General features: G+C 45.8%; 1 protein-coding gene across 2 annotated transcripts in view; it reads left to right on the top strand.

Annotated features, from left to right (window-relative positions):
- The window catches only part of LOC124798023 (DNA primase small subunit), an 87,027-nt gene that overhangs the window by 40,220 nt on the left and 25,154 nt on the right, over window positions 1-21,653 (top strand). For both annotated transcript variants that reach the window (XM_047261246.1, XM_047261237.1), the window contains exon 5: window positions 20,954-21,161. In XM_047261246.1, coding sequence (XP_047117202.1) covers window positions 20,954-21,161 — 208 coding nt within the window. The remainder of the gene's footprint in view (window positions 1-20,953; window positions 21,162-21,653) is intronic.

Below are 21,653 nucleotides of genomic sequence, written 5' to 3'. Positions count from 1 at the left end.
TGACAAAATCGTGCACAGTGCGGAATGCGGCGAGCACGTGTCTGCAGCAGTGAAAGGGTTAATGAAGAGACAAAGCACTAGAAATTTCAAAAAATTGCATTCAAACGAATATAATTCGTGAAGTAAGGCACTTCGATATTGTTTTTAAATAATGAAAATATTAAGCACCGCACAAGATTTGAACTCATAACCTTTCGCGTAACAACCCAACTCCTTAACCGTTACGCTAACGCACCTCGTCTGACTACATAACGCCATGAGGACTATAACACGTCACGCAAAATACTGACAAACACTGTTGGTATGACTATGAATTACTCACGCTTCGTCGAAGTACAATAGGAAATAAACAATTACCGTTGTTCTTTATTGTGAAAAAGCGGTTTGTGAGAGTGATACAAACACCTTTCCTTGCTATCGCCTGAATTAGGAGTCTTATCGCTTATTTGGTTTAATTAATTAATAGAATATGAAGCAATTGGTATAAAGAATGCTTTTTCCAAACTTTCTATAAAAGAATGTCTGCTATCAAGACATTGCTTTTGTTCTTTTACTTTATTTATGACTGAACGTTTCTAAAACTGAAGACACTCGTCCATGCTCTGCACTGCAGTCGAGATGTGACAACGTCGTTCTCTGTTCATTGGCTGACTGTGTTTTGTGACGTCACATGCGCAGAACGAACCTAAACTCGGCCGCCAACATAAATGACGCGCACTTTAGTCAAAAATGAAAAAATGAATTTAAGGATGGAGATGGCAAAACGAGAGAGGAAGTAAAGAACCCCTGCTTGCTTCATCACAACTGAGTGTTCAGTCATGTATTGTCAATAAAAATTCCAGAGTTTGAGGAACAATCTCAGAAAACTTCTAATGGCACTGACCACCTCTGAATTTGGCACTGTTCTTTCCAATGTCAGTACATGTCCTACATATTTCACTTGATTCGGACCAAATTTAAATTTGATGACATTTAATGTTGCTTGCACTCCTGTCTTAATTAGTTCTAAGTTTATGTTGCAACTAACAGATCATCCACATAAACATCAACTTTTTCCTGTAAGTCTTCTCCTAAAACTCATGCTAATACAGCAATGAAAATTTCTCCACATAAATTAAGCCAAATGGTAGAAATCAAAATGATAGTTGTGATCTGCAAATCTAAACACAGTATATTTTCTTGAACCTTTCTCTAAATTGTTCTGCCAGTATGATGAATGTAAATCAATACTTCCGTACAAGGCCTCACACTGGTTAAACATCTCCAGAAAAGCCGGTGTAACACAAACTGATATGAGCCTTTGCAAGAGGGCTCTACACCATAAAGAGGGCCACTTGCAGCAATTCACTGGCACAGCATTGTTCCAAGGCACACACTGGGCGTTGCTGCCCACCTCCTGGTCGTTGCCAGGCTAGTTACCAAAAGGAGAGTCACTTTGGCATGCACCATATGTGACACTTGCAGTAGCAACACCACAACAAACCTGCTTGGTCTGGTGTGTATAAATACTGGCCTTCTGATCAGGCAGGCCATTGAATTCATAAATCACCCCCAGGGGGCTCACCACTTTTTGGTGAGTACGTGCTTGGCGACCACGATACCCCAGCCCTCGCAGCACCGCTTCTCTTTCAGTGCTGCTTGTCTCCTCTCTTCTGTTCTTTTCCCCTCTCTTGGGGAGATGTCTCGTGCCTCCATGGGCTCTTGAAGCTCATTTGCATTGGTTTATTTGTAGGTCTCTTTTCTCTTGTACTGCTGTTTCCCTATACTGTTCTTTCCCTGTATCGCTCTTTCCCTACACTGCTCTTTTCCTGTATCAATCCTTCCCTGCAGTACTCTTTTCCTGTACTGCCCTTTCCTCGTCCTGCTCTTTCCTCATTTTTCTCTTTCCCTGTTAGGTTTTCCCTATTCCACTCTTTCCTTGTTCATTTCTTTCCTTGTTCTGCTCTCCTTTTCCTCCGCTGTGGCGTTTTGAGGCCATCCTTCCTTTCTTCCTTTCCTCCTTATCTTTTTTTCTCCTCCCTGTGTGTGCCTGATGGCCACCCACATGTTTGACGCACAGCAGGAGACGGGGTAACAGGTATTTCCCACCCCCGGGTTGGCATGTAGGGTCCGCACGTACCCCCTGGTACAGGCCAGGCCCAGAGAGGGGTGATTGCCTGAGCTGCTACCTTCCTCCTCTGCTGATTGGTCCCTCCATCTGTCGTTCGGGAGGTGTGGACAATCACCTAAGGCGGGGGGCTCCCCTTTGGAGGGCTCCTGCTGGAAGGAGTGCCCATCGGAGACGGTGGCAATCATGGGGGACTTCTTCCCAATGACTGATTTTCCTTCTCTTTCTCAGAGTGTTTCACATAAATGAAAGTGGAATGAGGCTCCTGCCTCAATGTCTCTTCCATTGCGCCTCGATATCTAATAGTCTCACGTTTAGACGAAAACCAGACTTTTGTTTCTGTAAACCCCTTTGTTATACGGAAAGGCATGGATGGCATCACCGGCGCTGTGAAGTAATGCTCTTGTCTCTGAAATGGAATGCTGCTTTTGGAAATTGATAGTGCTCTCCAGGCCCAGAAACTGCTCGAGGCCCAAACCCTCAACGAATATCTTATAAAAGTGGAGGCTCACAGGACACTTAACTTGTCCCACGGTTTTATGTACACCCGGCTGTTGGATGCCTTGACAGAGGACGAAATAACTAATTATCTATCGGATCAGGGCGTTACTGCTGTTCATAGAGTTATGAAGAAGGAAGCTGCCGAATTGGTGCCCACTCGAACATTATTCCTGACTTTCAATAGTTTAACGCTTCCTACCAAGATCAAGGCAAGCTGTGAAGTCCTCTCTGTGTGCCCTTTCATTCCCAATCCGTTGAGGTGTTACAAATGCCACCAGTTCAATCATACCAGCACGTCATGTAAACATGCGGCCAAATGTGTCACTTGTAGCAGGGAAGCACACGAGAGCGCCTGTCCACCTCCTTCCCACCGCTGCATTAATTGCCATGGAGAACATGCTGCTTCTTCTCATTCTTGTCCCGTCTATCAAGATGAACGGGCTGTTCAGGAGATAAGGGTGAAGGAGAAGGTACCTTTTTCTGTTGCCCGGAAACTGTCGGCGAGCTGTAAACCGAATGTCCCTTAGTCTGGAAGCTACAGCACCGTGTTAGCCTCTCCCCATCCCACAAAAAACATGGCTACGGAGACTTGTGACTTACAGTTCAGTTTGATGGTGGCAAAGTCGCCTCGCCTTCAAGCTAACACTCCGTCTCCTACTTCCCGGGCAGTAGATTCTGCTGCCTATTCTTTGCCCTCACCGGCGAAGACGGTTACAATGCAGCCAGCGAACCATCAATTCAAAAAGGACTATTCCCAGGAATATTTCTTGCATACCTCGAGTTCGCAGCCATCTGGCTCTTCTGCCAATTGCCAAAAGCCAAAACAATCATCCAAATTCAATCAGTCTTCCCCCTCTCCGACTCATTGGCCCTCTTCAACTCGTCAGTCCATTTCAACTGACTGACACTGGGGAAGCTCCATTGATCCTGCTGAGTTGATGGACGAAGATGCTCCACCTGTTGATTCCAGTGGCCATCTTCCCTCAAGAGCTTGCCCTAAGTGGCCGTCTAGGTGAGTTTCTTCTTCATTCTCCGGTGTTCCTAAATTTTATGGCCCTTTTACAATGGAATATCCGTGGCCTTCGGTCTAACAGGGCGGACCCCCGGCTGCTCCTGTGATCGCAATGTCCGCTTGTCGTCTGTCTCCAAGAAACCAAGCTACGTACTCAAGACCATTTTGCCCTCTCCCATTTTACTTCACTCTGGATGGATCTTCCCCTTAGGGCGGGGATTCCTGCTCATGGTGGGGCCATACCGCTTCTGTGAGATGAGATGATATTTGTAATCATCCTATCCCCTTGCACACTCACCTGCAAGCAGTTACTGCCCATGTTTTCCTTCCCAAATTTACCTTTTCCCTCTGCACCATTTAAATACCTTCGTCTTCCGCTGTCACTAGGGCAGACCTGACACAGCTTGTTGCTCAGCATCCTCCACCCTTTCTGCTCCTCGGTGACACCAATGCCCATCATCCTCTTTGGGGCTCTCCTGTCGTCTGCCCGAGAGGTTCTCTTTTGGTGGATCTTCTTAATCATCTTAATCTTGTGTGCCTTAACACCGGCAAACCGATGTTTTCTGTCTGATTCCTCACGCACTTATTCCCACTTAGACCTCCCAATCTGCTATGCCCAGCTCGCTCGACATCTCGAGTGGTGTGCTCTTGCCGATACTTACTCGAGTGACCACTTCCCTTGTGTGACTCGCCTGTACAACCATACCCCGCCACAGCAGCCTGCTCATTGGAAATTCTCTCTGCCTGACTGGAGGCTATATTCCTCCATTTCAGTCTTTGACGACTAACCGTTTCCCAGCTGTGATGATCAGGTTGAGCACCTGGTGGACGTTATTCTCTCGGCTGCCGAATCCAGTATTCCTCATACTATTACTTCTCCCCATCGGGTCCCGGTCCCTTCGTGGACTGTGGAGTGGAGCAATGCGGTTCGTGCCCGACGACGTGCACTTCACATCTTTCACCGCCATCCTACGTTAACGAACTTCATCCGCTACAAGCAACTACGTGTGCAGTGCCGTCGCACTATTAAGGAAAGCAAGAAAGCATGATGGGTTTCCTTCACCAGCTCGTTCATCAGTTTTACTCTGTCGTCTCTCTCTTTGGGTGGCCTGCGCTGGCTTTCTGGGTCTACTACCCGCTCCCTGATCCCTGGTCTGACTGTGGCGGGAAACGTCATAGTTGACCCTGTAGATGTCTCCAAATGGGCCAGTACTTCGCGGAGGTTTCAAGCTCCACCCACTACCATCTGCCAGGCAGAGGAGGCTCGTGCAATCTCTTTTCTCTCTTTGAATCGAGAATGCTACAATACTGCTTTTACTATGAGGGAGCTCGAACATGCTCTCTTCTCATCCAGGTCTTCTGCTCCTGGCCCGATACAATCCACGTCCTCAAGCTGCAGAATCTTCCTCCTGTGGGAAAACGCTTTTTTGCTCGATACCTACAACTGTATTTGGACTGACTGTTTATTTCCCACACTTTAAAGTGAAGCGATTATTGTTCCACTACCTAAGCCTGGTAAAGATAAATCTCTTCCTTCCAGCAATCGTCCAATTTCCCTTACCAGCAGCATTTGTAATGTGATGGAACGCATGATCAATGGTCGATTGGTGTGGTGGCTGGAGTCACAGCATCTTCTCACTAATGCTCATTGTGGGTTCCGAAAGCAGTTGATCATGACGTCACCCTGTCGACATTCATCATGAATAATTTTCTGCAGAAGTGACAAACAGTGGCCATTTTCTTTGATTTGGAGAAAGCCTATGACACCTGTTGGCGGACAGGCATTCTATGTACTATGCACACATAGGGCCTTTGCGGTCGTCTTCCCACTTTCGTCCGGGAATTTTTAACAGACTGAGTTTTCCGGGTACTTGTGGGTTCCTCCTTATCCCACACTTTTTCACAGGAGAACGGGGTGCCTCAGGGCTCCGTACCGAGTGTCGTTCTCTTCGCCATAACCATAAGCCCCATTATGGACTGCTTTCCAGCTGGCATTTCCAGCTCCCTTTTTGTTGACGACTTTGCTATTTATTGCAGCTCCCAGCGGCCGTGTCTCCTGCAACGCTGTCTTGACCGTCTCTATTCATGGAGTGTTACAAATGGTTTCCGCTTTTCTGCTACCAAATCCATTTGCGTCAACTTCTGGTGGTACAAGGTGATTGGGCCAAAATGCTCTCCCATTCGTGGATGCAACGAAGTTCTTAGGGCTTACATTCAATAGGAAACTCAGTTCTACATCTACATCTACATTGATACTCCGCAAGCCACCCAACGGTGTGTGGCGGAGGGCACTTTACGTGCCACTGTCATTACCTCCCTTTCCTGTTCCAGTCGCGTATGGTTCGCGGGAAGAACGACTGTCTGAAAGCCTCCGTGCGCGCTCTAATCTCTCTAATTTTACATTCGTGATCTCCTCGGGAAGTATAAGTAGGGGGAAGCAATATATTCGATACCTCATCCAGAAACGCACCCTCTCGAAACCTGGCGAGCAAGCTACACCGCGATGCAGAGCGCCTCTCTTGCAGAGTCTGCCACTTGAGTTTATTAAACATCTCCGTAACGCTATCACGGTTACCAAATAACCCAGTGACGAAACGCGCCGCTCTTCTTTGGATCTTCTCTATCTCCTCCGTCAACCCGACCTGGTACGGATCCCACACTGATGAGCAATACTCAAGTATAGGTCGAACGAGTGTTTTGTAAGCCACCTCCTTTGTTGATGGACTACATTTTCTAAGCACTCTCCCAATGAATCTCAACCTGGTACCCGCCTTACCAACAATTAGTTTTATATGATCATTCCACTTCAAATCGTTCCGTACGCATACTCCCAGATATTTTACAGAAGTAACTGCTACCAGTGTTTGTTCCGCTATCATATAATCATACAATAAAGGATCCTTCTTTCTATGTATTCGCAATACATTACATTTGTCTATGTTAAGGGTCAGTTGCCACTCCCTGCACCAAGTGCCTATCCGCTGCAGATCTTCCTGTATTTCGCTACAATTTTCTAATGCAGCAACTTCTCTGTATACTACAGCATCATCCGCGAAAAGCCGCATGGAACTTCCGACACTATCTACTAAGTCATTTATATATATTGTGAAAAGCAATGGTCTCATAACACTCCCCTGTGGCACGCCAGAGGTTACTTTAACGTCTGTAGACGTCTCTCCATTGATAACAACATGCTGTGTTCTGTTTGCTAAAAACTCTTCAATCCAGCCACACAGCTGGTCTGATATTCCGTAGGCTCTTACTTTGTTTATCAGGCGACAGTGCGGAACTGTATCGAATGCCTTCCGGAAGTCAAGAAAAATAGCATCTACCTGGGAGCCTGTATCTAATATTTTCTGAGTCTCATGAACAAATAAAGCGAGTTGGGTCTCACACGATCGCTGTTTCCGGAATCCATGTTGATTCCTACATAGTAGATTCTGGGTTTCCAGAAATGACATGATACGCGAGCAAAAAACATGTTCTAAAATTCTACAAGAGATCGACGTAAGAGATATAGGTCTATAGTTTTGCGCATCTGCTCGACGACCCTGCTTGAAGACTGGGACTATCTGTGCTCTTTTCCAATCATGTGTCCTACCTGGCTGCACGCTGCACCTGGTCATTAAATGTCCTTCGTGTATTGAGTGGTACCTCTTGGGGAGCTGACTGGACTGTCCTCCTCCGCCTCTATCGATCTCTTGTCCACTCCAAGTTGGATTGTGGATGCATTGTCTACTCCTCTGCATGGCCGTCTATCTTAAGCCGTCTCAATACAATAAATCATTTAGGGATCTGTCTTGCCACTGGTGCCTTCTGCACTAGCCCTGTTGAGAGTCTCTACTCAGAAGCCGGTGAACTACCACCGTCATACCGGCGCAACATCCTACTCAGTAGGTATGCATGTCGGCTTTCTTCCATGCGAGGCCACCCAACCTTTGACCCTTTTTTTGATGACATTCTTGACCGCCAGTATGAGATGTATGTTTCTTCTCTGCGGCCTCCCGGCGTCCGCTTTCATCACCTGCTTCAGCAGCTGCAGTTACCATTTTGTGCACTTTCTGAATGGGGGAGAGCCCTTCACCATCTGGCTTCAGACACAGGTTTGTGTTCATTTTGAACTCAGCTCGTTCCTGAAGGATTCAACTCCCAAGCTGACTTATCGCTGCAAATTTCTTGAACTTTGCTCACAACTGGCTGATGGTTCCAAGTCCACCCAAGGTGTTGGCTGTGCTTTTGTCATCGGGGCTGATAAGTTTTAACAATACCGGCTTCTCAACCAGTGCACAATTTTTACAGCAGAGCTTTTTGCCCTCTATCGGGCTGTTCACTACATCCGGAGGCACCAGCTCACTCGCTGTGTGATCTGCTCTGACTCCCTCAGTGCCCTTCAGAGTCTAGATGATCCCGATCCAGTCCATCCCATCGCTCGACGGATCCAGGACTGCCTCCATTTGTTCCCGGATGGGGGAGCCCAAGTGATGTTCATGTGGGTTCCTGGCCATGTAGGTGTGCCTGGGAATGACGCTGCTGATGCTGCAGCCTAGGCTGCAGTCCATCTCGGTCGGCCCGCCTCTTACTCTGTTCCCTCGCAAGATATTTGCACTTTTCTCTATTGGCGTATCACGTCACTTTGGCATGACCATTGGTGCTCCCATCATGGTAACAAACTCAGAGAAATCAAACCTCTCCCAACAGCCTGGTCGACTTCTTCCCGACTGTCTCGCTGTGAGGAAGTAATGTAAGCTCGGTTGCAAATAGGGCACTGCCGCTTTAGTCAACGCCACTTGTTGAGTGGCGACCCTGCACCCAGCTGTCCTTTCTGTAACCAGCCATTAACAGTCAGACATTTCCTGATCCTGTGCCCCTGTTTTAGCCACTTACGTCTCAGGTTTGGGCTGCCGACCGGGTTGGCGGACATTTTAGCAGATGATGTGCGAGCTGTGGCTCGCGTTTTTTAAAATGCAGTAATATGACAAAAGAGATTTGATTTCTACCTGGTGACTCCAGTGTCTTGTCGACATCTTTTAGATACTCTTCCGTAACGACTTGATGTTTTAGATTCGTTTATTTGTTTTTTCTTCCTTTTCATATTGGACCTCACAACGGTTTTTTACCTTCGCGGTCCCAGCATTCTATGGTCCTATACTGGGCGCTTATAACCTTAGATGTTTTGCACTCTAAAACCCTTGAGGGGGGGGGGGGGGGGGGATGACAAATCATTGAAATGGCATCTGTACTATCAGGGGCTCAGCATTCGTTTGCTGGCTACGGGCTTGGTGACCCCAGGATTCCTGACATTCACCAAGAAGAACTGAAAGCTGAATGGCCCCAGGAAGGCATTGTTGATATACAAAAGATTATGGAACAGGTGGATGGTGATCTCATGAAATCGGATTCTTTTGTATTGAATTTTAGCAGTAAAAAACTACCAGAGCACGTTGAGGCTGGAATCACAGTGTCTTGAGTAGGGACTGCAGTATCTTCGTTGAAGAAAGGAAGATCTAGCAGGTCAAAGCAACTAAGTGTATCATGTATGGTGAGGTCAAAAAGATCTGTAAGGCCATGTAGCCCCCAAATTTTACTACCTCCTTTGCGTCTGTTCTTAAATAGCCAGTTCAGGAAATTGATTCTTCTCCCTAAATGGAGGTCACTAGTGTCGGCAATAGTACCTGTGTTTGCCAGTGCTCTTGTGCACCTGCAGTTCCTTCAAATCCAACACTTCCTCACAAAACATCAGACAAGTCTCAGGTCACTAACGTTGTGGAGCTCCCTGCTCCTCCAAAAGTTATGTTTGGTCCACTGTCCAGCACTGCTGTGGTTGTGTCTCAAAGCCTACCCCTCAGGTCACTAACGTTGTGGAGCTCCCTGCTCCTCCAAAAGTTATGTCTGGTCCACTGTCCAGCACTGCTGTGATTGTGTCTCAAAGCCTACCCAGGGCAGAAAATCAAGAGCGAAGTGTCCACCACTGATGGAGTTGGGAAGTAAACAGTCCAGTGATGTCGACATCATCCTAACTTGCGTCTCTCTTGATTCTTCGGCAGAGCTAATGGACCTCAGTGTCAGACTGGATCAATCATCTCATCCCAAGAGTGAGCCCCCACTCATTACGGGTTCCCCATTCCAGCAGAAAGACGGGATGAAAGTGCAACCACCGTGATAGATGGCCCCTCATTATACAGTGGAACATTAATGGGTTCAGGACACATGTGGAGGAATTGAAACTCCTAGCATAGGAACCCTTCCCCCGTGCCTGTGTTTACGAGAAACACATTTTAAAGCCACTGACACTCCTGTACCTCGAGGTGACTGGGTGTTTGTGTTGTCCTCATCATTTCATCATCATCCAGGAAAGTGGCGAAATTGGACTGAGCAAAGATTGGATAATTGTACGGGCGCTGATAACCACGCAGTTGAGCGCCCCACAAACCAAACATCATCATCATCACTCCTGTACCTCGGGGCTGTATCCTTCACCGAAAGGATGACCTGAATATGGACACAGAGCCAAGGGAAGAGTTGCTGTATATGTCAGTGATGCACATCACTCCTCTGCTCTCCCCCTGGTTACTGACCTGCAAGCAGTTGCTGTTGAAATTCATGTGTGTTGGAGGATCATTGTATGCTTGCTGTATCTACCTCCACAAGGTGCAATAGATTCTGAGGCTCTCATAGATGTTAGGGAACAACTCTTGTGGCCATTTTTCCTGTGGTAGACTTTAGAACCCATCATGTGTTGTGAGGCTCGACCTCTACTTGCCCTTGGGGTCGGGTTTTGGAGAGCCTCATGATGTCTCAGGAGCTTTTGCGTCCTCATTACAGGTAACCACACCCATTTCTACACTGCTATTGGATCATTCTCAGCCATCAGCCTCTCTTTCTGCTCTCCAGTTGTCGCAGACACTGTTCATTGTGAGGTCATTGACGACCATCATTCCAGTGACTACTTCCTACTCCTCATTCACCCACTGGATGAAGCATTCCCTGAAGAGAAGCCACCAAAATTGATGATCAGCAAGGCTAACTGGACACTGTTCATCCTGCTGGCTGTGTTTGAACACCATGATAGCATTCAGGGAGGGGTGGACCACACAATACGAGTGATCCATCATGCCGCCGACTTTTCCATCTCAAAGTCCTCAGGTCGTCTTAAGAGGCAACCTGTACGTTGGAGGACAGATGAGTGCTGTTCTGCAATCCAGGACATGCATGCGGCTCTTCAGTGATTTAAATGATGCCCTACAGCAGACCACCTCATAGTCTTTTAGTCACAAGAGCCAAGGCTCGATGCATAATTAAGGAGAGCAAGAAAAGGTCACAGCAAATGTTCCCGGACTCTATCAACAGTTTCAATTTGTTCTACGAAAGTATGGGATGCCATCTGGAGGATTTCCAGTAAAAAGTGTTGAAACAGGGATGTCTCCAAACACTGCCCAGAGACATCACTCAGACGCTGACAGAGCATTTTGCGAAAACTATTGCCAATTCCAGCCTGGATCAAGCATTTTGCCACTACTGTGCGAGTGTAGAGAGGGGCAAGCTGGACTTCGGATCTAACAGTTGTGAGTCTTAAAACTACCCTTTGTCCATGTGGGAGCCGGAATCAGCCCGGTCAGAGACTTGTGACACTGCACTCAGTTACAACCAAATCCAGTATTACATTGTCGACAACCTGACCCTGCTAGAGGCAGTAATTCGGCAGTCTTTCATATGTAAGCAGCTCTTTGTTGGCATATTCTTTGATATCAGTAAGATGTATGACACTACTTAGAGACACAGTATTCTCGCACAACTGCATCTGTGGTGCTTTGTTGGCAACCTCTCCTTCTTCATATGGTCTTTCCTACCTCAGCGGTTTCTTAGAACCCCAGTTGGTGACACACTGTTCGATTGTTTTTAGCAGGAAAATGGTGTCCCTCAGGGCAGTGTTTTAAGTGTTACCCTCTTTGCCAGTATCATGTCTACAGTAAAGAATATTGAACTGTGCTCGTTATTTGTGGGACGATCTTGCTGTTTTATATTCCTCCTCCAGTGTTGCAATACTGACCCATCAGTTGTAACCACAGCACAGTGCGTGTATGCATTTTAATCATTCTTGTCATATTTTCAGTTTACCTGACTTGCATATGAGGGACACTATTCTACATTTTACAAACTCTGCGAGATTTCTGGGGCTCATTTTTGACTCCAAACTGTCGTGGTTACCACACCTAAGAGGCCTGAAAGCGAGAACCCTGAAGGCACTAGATATCAACAAGTGCCTTAGCCACAGGTCCTGGGGAGCATACAGGGTGCATCTGCTCCAGTTTAGACTAATGGCTGCACAACGTAGCAAGGCCATCCTACCTGAACTCTTTTGATGCTGACCACCATGGGGGGATTAGGCTAGCCACAGGACCAACCCCACACCCAGTCTCTGTGCTGAGCCTGGAGAGCTGCCACTCACCATCCAGCAGCAGTTCTTCATGGTGCATCAGCCATGCAAGTTCCTCACAACTTCAAATTCACCTGCATACCACACTGTTGCTCGTCCACCTCTTGAATGCCTTTTCTCCAATTGCCCATGAGCCACACCGCCGTTCTTTGGGATCTGCATGCAGTATGTGCTGGCATCACTTGGTGTGGAGCACGTACAGCTACAAATACAGGGTTTTAACTGCCAGCCACCATGGTTGCTGCAGCAGCCCAGGGTGATTTTAGCTTTAGTGTAGAATAGGATTTTGCACTCCTGCTTCTGCTTTTAATGTGATTTTGTTCTGACATTTGATATGAGCACCACAGCTATGTAGCTGTCTTTATGGATGGGTCTAAACAGGAGGCCTGTGTTGGTTGTTCTATTGTTTTCCCAGATTGTCCCCTCAAGGTCCAGCTATCTCAAGAACTTACTGTCTTCAACGCAAATTATATGCAGTATTGCAGTCACTGGAGCAGATGAGGCAGTCTTCCAGTGCTGAATTTCTTATCTTTTCTGATTCTCTGAATGCCCTTCACTCTATACAATGTTTGTACCCATCAGATAAAGCAGTCCAGAATACCCAAGATGCCCTCCTCCAGTTATGATGACTTGGGAAGGAGGTGTCTTTCTGTTGGGTATTGTGGGGAATGAAAGGGCGGATCTAGCAGCCAAGGAGGCTTGTTGTGATCCTCAGTCATTTCAGTGTGCCATCCCCATGCAAGCTATAGTATCGCTGTTGAGATCCAGAGTCTTGCGTCAGTGGAAGGATGAGCAGCTGGAGGTGACAGAAAATTAAGCTCCGTCTAATGAAGTCCACAACGCGGCCATGGCGTACCTCCTTCCAGCCACGTCGACAGGATGAGGACCTCCTTACTCATCTTCACATAGGCCACAGCCCTACAACACATGGCTCCTCACTCTGGTGAGAGGACCCTCCAATGTGTGGTGGTTGTGGCATACAAATCACCATGCCCCATGTTGTGTTGGACTGTATTTTATTTTCTGACCAGTGGGCCGCAGTGGATTTGCCAATGAATGTGCCCTCTATTTTAATTAACGTTCAAACAAATTTGATTAGAGTTTTAAAGTTTTTTGGATTGTTCAACATTTTTCTCAATATTTTAGGGAGATGGTTTTAATGTGTTAACAGGGAGACCTGGTTCACCTATGTTTTTTGTAAGTGGTCAGCCAGTGACATTTGCTTGTATGTTGAAGCTTCCTGGCAGATTAAAACTGTGTGCCCGACCGAGACTCGAACTCGGGACCTTTGCCTTTCGCGGGCAAGTGCTCTAAAGCTGTGAGTACCGGGCGTGAGTCGTGCTTCAGTAGCTCAGATGGTAGAGCACTTGCCCGCAAAAGGCAAAGGTCCTGAGTTCGAGTCTCGGTCGGGCACACAGTTTTAATCTGCCAGGAAGTTTCATATCAGCGCACATTCCGCTGCAGAGTGAAAATCTCATTCTGCTTGTATGTTTCTTGTAGCTCTTCTGTCATTTTAATCTCCTGTATTGCACCTTTTACTCTTTCTCTGTCTTAGCGCATATGATAACTTTTTCATAATTTTATCCCCATTTGTTTCTTTTGATGTGTGTAAGGGCACTGATAACCTCGCTGTTTAGTGTCCATAAGCTCCAAAAATACACACAGAAATGGTATCGGTCACAATGTACATTCCACCACCATCTTATACGAGCCGCTTGCCATAGAGTCCAGCTGCTGCCTGGTGGACCATGAGTTGAGGTGGAGCCATTCTAGGCACTTAGTCACTGCTAGTCAGCTGTCTTGTCTTCAGTAGACTGTCACCCTGCCGCATCACTCCCGATGTAGATTGACCACCAACTGGGGATGTTGTATATGCAAGGTTGTTCCATGCCTGGGCTGCTTTTATCACAGCAACTTCTGATGACCTCCTACAATGCTTCACTGGTGGTTCTGCAGATAGAGGCTCACTCTGCGGATGGAGGCTTACCTTCCAGTGTTGCCAGAAGTGGACTTGATCTTGTCATACAAACTATTGGAGAAATAAAGGGATTTTACTGCCTTCAAATGGTTTCTGACTCATCACAACCCACCATCTTCCACCAGAGCACACCAACACCCTTTACAAGTAGTCAGTAGCAGGGTTGACGAAGATGCTATGGTTGTCAGCAATACAAATAAGTAGCAGCACGTACATTATGTAACCACTCATGGAGTCTTTGTATCTGTTCTTCTCGGGTTTGTCCTCTTCCTGCTGTCCTATTTCTTTACATCAGGTATAGGTTCAGTTTTGATACCTGGGAAGTGCCCAAGGGATGAACCAATGAAACTGGTTATATGTATGCAGTGTAATTTACCAAGCTATGTAACTCCATGTGCCAGCAAGGAGGACATTAAGCCAGGCGGTGTAAGAAAAATGCTTGGTTGAGATGTGGAAATCTGTGGGTACCAGGGAAGTTCAGGCCAATGTAGATAGTAGATGATTGAAGGCATAATTTATTGTAAATAGTGATGTTATCTTAATTATGAACTAAAGAGTCTTCCAAGGGTCTGCCCTAGTAGGAATGTGGTTTAACATCCACAGAACGCCGGAGTTGCTTTCAGAGCTTTTCTCTTACTTTCGGTTTCTGTGCCGCATTCCTTCTACTTATTCTGGTGTCAAATGAGGTAGTTGTAAACTGTGGCACAGTACTGCTGAACTAAAGTATATTCAGTGTTGCAACAGAATCTCGTGATTTGGGTTTTTTGTCTTTCCAGCATGCAACACTTAATTAAATCAGTGTAGCAAGATGCTGAGATACCACTAATGCAAGATGGGCCTTTCGCCATAGCGTCATCGTTCAGTCAGAATGATAGCAGGGAATCTACCCAAGACAACTGTCAGAATCAGTGTAAAGCATATAGGAAAATTAGGTATTAAGGAATTGTGACAAAAATGGAGTGTTAGAAAGTATTATAGAGTAGAATTAAGGAGCACAGGTTGTAGCTGGTAGTGTGCTTGTGCTTAAGTAAGAACATCGGTATTATTGCAGAGCTCAAAAAGCAGGATAAGTTAAGTTTAAGGTTTAACCAGTAATTCTCTGGAAATTATGATCAGAAATGCAACTGTAGTGACCTTAACATGGATTTTTATTTGTAAATAGATCAAGTTAAGCTCTTCTTTCAAAACTTGTAGCCTCTTCTGACGATGTAATGATGTAGTTAAGGGTACAGGGTACTTATAAGTAGTGGAAAAATCGGAAATTTTTAACACTTTATTAAATTCTATAGTCATGTAAAAAAACAAAGATGATGTGACTTACCAAACGAAAGCGCTGGCAGGTTGATAGACACACAAAAACAAACACAAACATACACACAAAATTCAAGCTTTCGCAAACAACAGTTGCTTCATCAGGAAAGAGGGAAGGAGAGGGAAAGACGTAAGGATGTAGGTTTTAAGGGAGAGGGTAAGGAGTCATTCCAATCCCTGGAGCGGAAACACTTACCTTAGGCGGAAAAAAGGACAGGTATACACTCGCGCGCGCATATGTGTGTGTGTGTGCGTGTGTGTGTGTGTGTGTGTGTGTGTGTGTGTGTATGTGTGCAAGTGTATACCTGTCCTTTTTTCCCCCTAAGCTAAGTCTTTCCGCTCCCGGGATTGGAATGACTCCTTACCCTATCCCTTAAAACCCACATCCTTTCGTCTTTCCCTCTCCTTCCCTCTTTCCTGACGAAGCAACCGTTGGTTGCGAAAGCTTGAAATTCTGTGTGTGTGTTCGTGTGTTTTTTATTGTGTCTGTCTACCAGCGCTTTCCCGTTTGGTAAGTCATGGAATCTTTTTTTTAATATATTTTTCCCATGTGGAATGTTTCTTTCTATTTTTGGGAAACAATCCACATGGGAAAAATATATCTAAAAACAAAGATGATGTGACTTACCAAACGAAAGCGCTGGCAGGTCGATAGACACACAAACATACATACAAAATTCAAGCTTTCGCAACCAACGGTTGCTTCATCAGGAAAGAGGGAAGGAGAGGGAAAGACGAAAGGATGTGGGTTTTAAGGGAGAGGGTAAGGAGTCATTCCAATCCTGGGAGCGGAAAGACTTACCTTAGGGGGGAAAAAGGACAGGTATACACTCACGCACGCACACACACACACATCCATTCGCACATACACAGACACAAGCAGACATTTGTAAAGGCAAGGAGTTTGGCCGAAACTCTTTGCCTCTGTATATGTCCGCCCGCGTCTTCACACGCGCGGACGGAGATGCGTGCGCTGCGCGCGAGTGCACACCCGTCCCTTCTTCCCCCCAAGGCAAGTCCCTCCGCTCCCGGGACCGGAATGAGTCCCCACCCTCCCCCCCAAAACCCAAATCCCCCCCCTCCCCCAACGAGGCAACCGTTGGCCGCGAAAGCCAGAATCCCGTGCGTACGTCCATGCATCCCCGCCCGGCAAGCCACCCCATGGCTTGTGCCCTGACCTCAGATTTGCCTCAAAGTCTCCTTTGGTCCAAAATATTCCGCTGACCCCATGATTTTTCGCCACTTGTTCTTGGCTGTCATAGAGAAGTACCCTTGTTGGGAAGCAGTGTTCACTGATGGCTCAACAGTCTACGGATGAAGAGGTTTTGCATACACACATGCACAGTGTAGTGAACTCCACTCTCTGCCACACAGCTGCAGTGTCTTCACTGTTGAATTGATGGCCATTAAATTCATCCTTAGCCATGTTCGGTCCTGCACTGGCAAGAGTATCCTACTCTGTAGTGACTCCCTTAGAAGCCTTCAGGCTATAGACAAGTGCTACACTCCACACCCACTGGTTGGAGCTATCCAGGATCTTGTCTCTGGCCTCCATCAAGCTGAGTGGCCAGTTATTTTCCTTTGGGTCCCCTGTCACGTTGGGATTTGGCCAAGCTGGCCACCAGGATGCCAATTCTGGAAATGGGGGTCCCAGAACCGAACCTTTGCTCATTTATACGCCATTGATAGCTGGAAGTCTGGAACTCAGAATGGTCTGCCCTGATATCCCCAAACAAACTGAGGACAATAAAGGAGACCATGACCATGTGGCATTCTTCCCATCTTGCTTCTTACAGGGAATCCACCGTCCTCTGTAGACTCCACAGTGGTCACATTTGGCTGATCCATGGTCACATTCTCAAGCATGAGGATCTCCCTCACTGCTGATACCAAGCCCGTGCGGCAATCGTCCACTTGCTCATAGACTGCAATAGTTTGGCTGCTTTGAGGCGGCATCTTAATCTTCCTGATAAGCTCCCTCTAGTGCTAGCAGATGACACCAACTCAGCTGATTTGTGTCCTGCAAAGGTGGTCTCTATCCATCCCTTTAAGGAAGGGCTTTTTGGTGCCATTGACTGCCTATGGGGTTGCAGGGGCACCCCTCTTCCCCCCCCCCCCCCCCCCCCCCCCCTCACCTCCTGGGGTCCGCTGGTGGCCCAGCCTAGCCTCTGCTGTTTCCACCTTTTCCTTCTCTTTATCGGTTTTCAGTTCTTGGCATTAAAGCCTTCTCTTCACAGATTTTTTAACAACTTATTTGTGCTGTCTTTTTCCTTGGCTTTACTTCTGCTTTTTATTGTGTTGGCTACACACAGGCTTTCCACGATTTGCCTTTCACCTCCTACTTTTGACGACTACACCTGGTTTAGCACTTAATGGATGAAGGACTGATGATCTTGCAGTTCAGTCCCTTTCACTCCAAACTAACCAACCATCCAGTGGGACAGCTTGAAGAGAACTATAGGAATTGGCAGGGGAGACCATTTGTAAAGTGTACTTGTGGTTACACATCTCAGCTATCCTGCTACTTACTAGCAGGTCTACTGCTAATTTTCAGGGACAGCCAATGATTGAAACCATATAAACTGTGGAAAGTTTTAACTGTATGTCAGTATCTGTTTTAGCTGTTAAGTACTACAGAAGAACTCGTATAGATGTTGAGAGCCAAAGACCAGCCAAATGTGTCCAATCGGAACTAAAAAGAATTGACTAGCTCCAGGTACAGAAATGGAAAGAATTTGGAGTCCTGAATTTTTCAAAGAAGAGAGGAATGTAACAGCATGGGACTAGGCTAAAGGACTCGACGCTGTAAAGAACCACTTGCAGCAATATGTTGTCACAACATTGCACCATGCCACCCACCTGCCAATTAATCCCCAGCTAGTTAACAACCAGACACACTTCAGCATGTAGCATATGTGACATTTGTAGCAGCTACATCACGACAAACCCCCCTTGGTGCACATAAATTCTGACTGCACTGCCAGGCAAGTCATCAAATCAGTGAGTCATAAGAGTTGATATCCACATAGTGTCATCATCTGCTGTGAGGCTGCTCTGCTCAACACTCATTTGACAGGGGATCCAGCCGCCACCTGATGACCGAAAGGTCAAACTAACATCCAATGAGCCACTGGGGCATCAGCTACCACTGGCCACCCTTCGACACAGTGGAAAACAACCAAAAACCAATAATCGCCGTCTTCACTTTTGTGTCATTGGCTTGATCTCTAGTCTTTAACTGTACATAAATTATTGATGATTCTACAGATAGTTTAAGAATCTATACTCACTGCAGCCTCACCACAGAAAAGTAAAGTTCTGCATTAGACAATAATAACAGAAGTGATTGTCAGTGATATCAGGAAAGTACAAACCAAAGTCCAAAGAAAATTAGGTACAATAATCACTGAAGTACAAGTACACAGTTGCATGGAGTCCCCCGGAAGATTGCCATTAGCTGCTGGGCGTCATAGCAGAGCTATACAGTGTGCTGCAGACTTGGCAGATGCTCCAGCTCATGGGTTGCTGACAGTATCTGGCTCAAGTGGCCTGGAGCACAGCTGTGACTGCAACTGGTTACTGGAGGTTGTGCTGCAACTTAACTACACTACACCAGAGGAGCACCCGCAGGCTCTTGATGGTCATGCGACCCACAGATGCAAGCTCATCCCCACTAGCAATGCCGCTGTAATTGCTGCGCATACTGCCTATGACTGATGATTCCTTGGGGTGCCTGCTAGCATTAATCCTGTAAATAGTTAGTGTGAAATCAGCACCAAACCCAAACACACGATGTTCTAACGAGGTGTGTAACTGCCTTCCGAGATGGACCACTTATCGGTTAAGGGCCAGCAGCCTGCATGACACAGGTGTTGTGCTGGGAAGGCTGACTATCAGTGTTCCTGCCCTGCGTATGCTACAGTCTCATACCTTAAGAGTAGAAGCAAAAGGTCACTCTCCACAGTAATGAGAACCACTATGACATGGAGTCTGACTGGGACACAGTTAAGTAGAGGGTGCCGCACAGGTCAGTGCTGAGACCACTGCTAGTGAAGGATGTTGAATGTAACATAGAAGATGCATCAAATAATGCCGTTCAAGACAAATCATGGCTTGTAGAACATAAATTAATTCTAAATCACAGTATGACTCAGTTTTCAGTTTCCAACACACAGTTCAACTGAAACTTATATTTTGATTTCAAAAAATGAGCATAGGATTAGTGAGTCTGAACATTCCAATTTCCTAGGTGCTCAGATAGATGGTACGCTGTCATGGAAAGCTCATGTTCAGAGTCTTGTTCAGAAATGGAATACCACTAATTTACTATTAGAACACTATCTGCAGTACGTGATAATCCAACATGAAAATTAATCTACTTAGCTTATTTTTAGCTGGAATGACATTTTCGCTCTGCAGCGGAATGTGCGCTAATATGAAACTTCCTGGCAGATTAAAACTTTGTGCTGGACTGAGACTCGAACTCAGGACCTTTGCCTTTCGCGCGCAAGTGCTCTACCAATTGAGCTACCCAAGCACGACTCACGCCCCGTCATCACAGCTTTACTTCTGCCAGTACCTTGTCTCCTACCTTCCAAACTTTACAGAAGCTCTCCTGCAAACCTTGCAGAACTAGCACTCCTGAAAGAAAGGATACTGCGGAGACATGGCGTAGCCACAGCCTGGGGGATGTTTCCAGAATGACATTTTCACTCTGCAGTGGAGTGTGCACTGATATGAAACTTCCTGGCAGATTAAAACTGTGTGCTGGACTGAGACTCGAACTCGGGACCTTTGCCTGTCGCAGGCAAGTGCTCTACCAAGGTAGGAGATGAGGTACTGGCAGAAGTAAAGCTGTGACGATGGGGCGTGAGTCGTGCTTGGGTAGCTCATTTGGTAGAGCACTTGCCCGCGAAAGGCAAAGGTCTCAAGTTCGAGTCTCGGTCTGGCACACGGTTTTAATCTGCCAGGAAGTTTCTTATTTTTAGCTGCTTATGGCATGTGGCAGTATATTCTGGGATAGCTTTTCCTAGTTGCAAATGGTATTTTTGGCTGAGAAACAGGAAGTTTGAGTAATTAGTGGGGTACATTTGCCAACCCCTTGTCAACCCGTGTTTAGGAGATTGGGATTCCTCTCATAAGTATTTTCATTAATGTCTTCCAATGTTAACAGTACATGCTTATTTCCAAGTTTTAGCAGCTTTCACTCATTTAATAATAGGCAGATATCCAATTTGGATCACATCTCATTGACCTTCATGCAGAAAGATTGTGTGTTTTTGCTGCTTCCAGTTTCAGTAAGTTATCATAAGAATTAAAGAATTTTAGCAGTAATCCATGCAGTTTCAAGTCGAAACTGAACAATTTCCTGATGACTCATTCCCTCTATTCCTTTGGAGCATTCCTGGAAAAATTGAGCAACTTCCTATGTTACAGTGTTAATTGCATTCGGGCCTGAGGGGGATGCAACATCATACTGATCAGTGGGTTCATACTGCCAAGATCTTTGTAAATTTGTTAGTTATCAATAAAGTATAACTTTCTAAAATATTAATGAAAATTTCCGAAGAAATATTTATTATAGGTGCCAGTGACATTGTATATTTTTAGGCGTGCTATAACTTTCATTGAACAACAGTTCATGGAGATATGTATTGATGAACAAGATATCCTGGGTCCACCAGAAGCCATAAGAAAATTTTTAGCAATTCTGGATGAACAGATGAGGCAGGATGTGGAGAAGGAATTTCAAAAATTGTCTACTTCCCGGGAACGTTGGGATGCTTTCACAAAGTACATCAAACAACAGCAGGAGCAGGTATTTATTATAAGTGTAGCCTAGATGTACAAAAACTTAATATGTAATTTGTTTAATCTAATTTACTCTTTTGTAAGTGTAGTATTCCAGGAAGCAACAGAGAGCAAGTGGTTTGGAATAAAAATTTGAAATAATAAAAAGTAATTAAGACTTTAATATTGCCATATTTAATATCAATGATTTGGTCAGTTGTGAGATGTTATGTCACAAGAACTATATTTTATAGCGAATCATAAATTTATTACATCCTAGAAAATTGATGGCCATCCACTCATTTTTAGAAGTGTGTGATAATTCTGTAATGATAAAAATCCGTGTACTTCAGATGCTGTGGTGTGTGTTGGAGGAGGGTGCATACTCCCTTTTGTACCTTGCAGACGCAAGTGAGCACTAGCCATAATTTGTTGTTAGTTGATGAGATTTAGGGAACGTGTGTGTGTGTGTGTGTGTGTGTGTGTGTGTGTGTGTGTGTGTGTGTGTTCTAAAATCTAT

This window comes from Schistocerca piceifrons, chromosome 1 (assembly GCF_021461385.2).
Source record: "Schistocerca piceifrons isolate TAMUIC-IGC-003096 chromosome 1, iqSchPice1.1, whole genome shotgun sequence".
Classification (NCBI taxonomy): domain Eukaryota; kingdom Metazoa; phylum Arthropoda; class Insecta; order Orthoptera; family Acrididae; genus Schistocerca; species Schistocerca piceifrons.
Note: the sequence above shows the minus strand (reverse complement) of the source record. Positions and strands in the feature narration are given on the sequence as shown.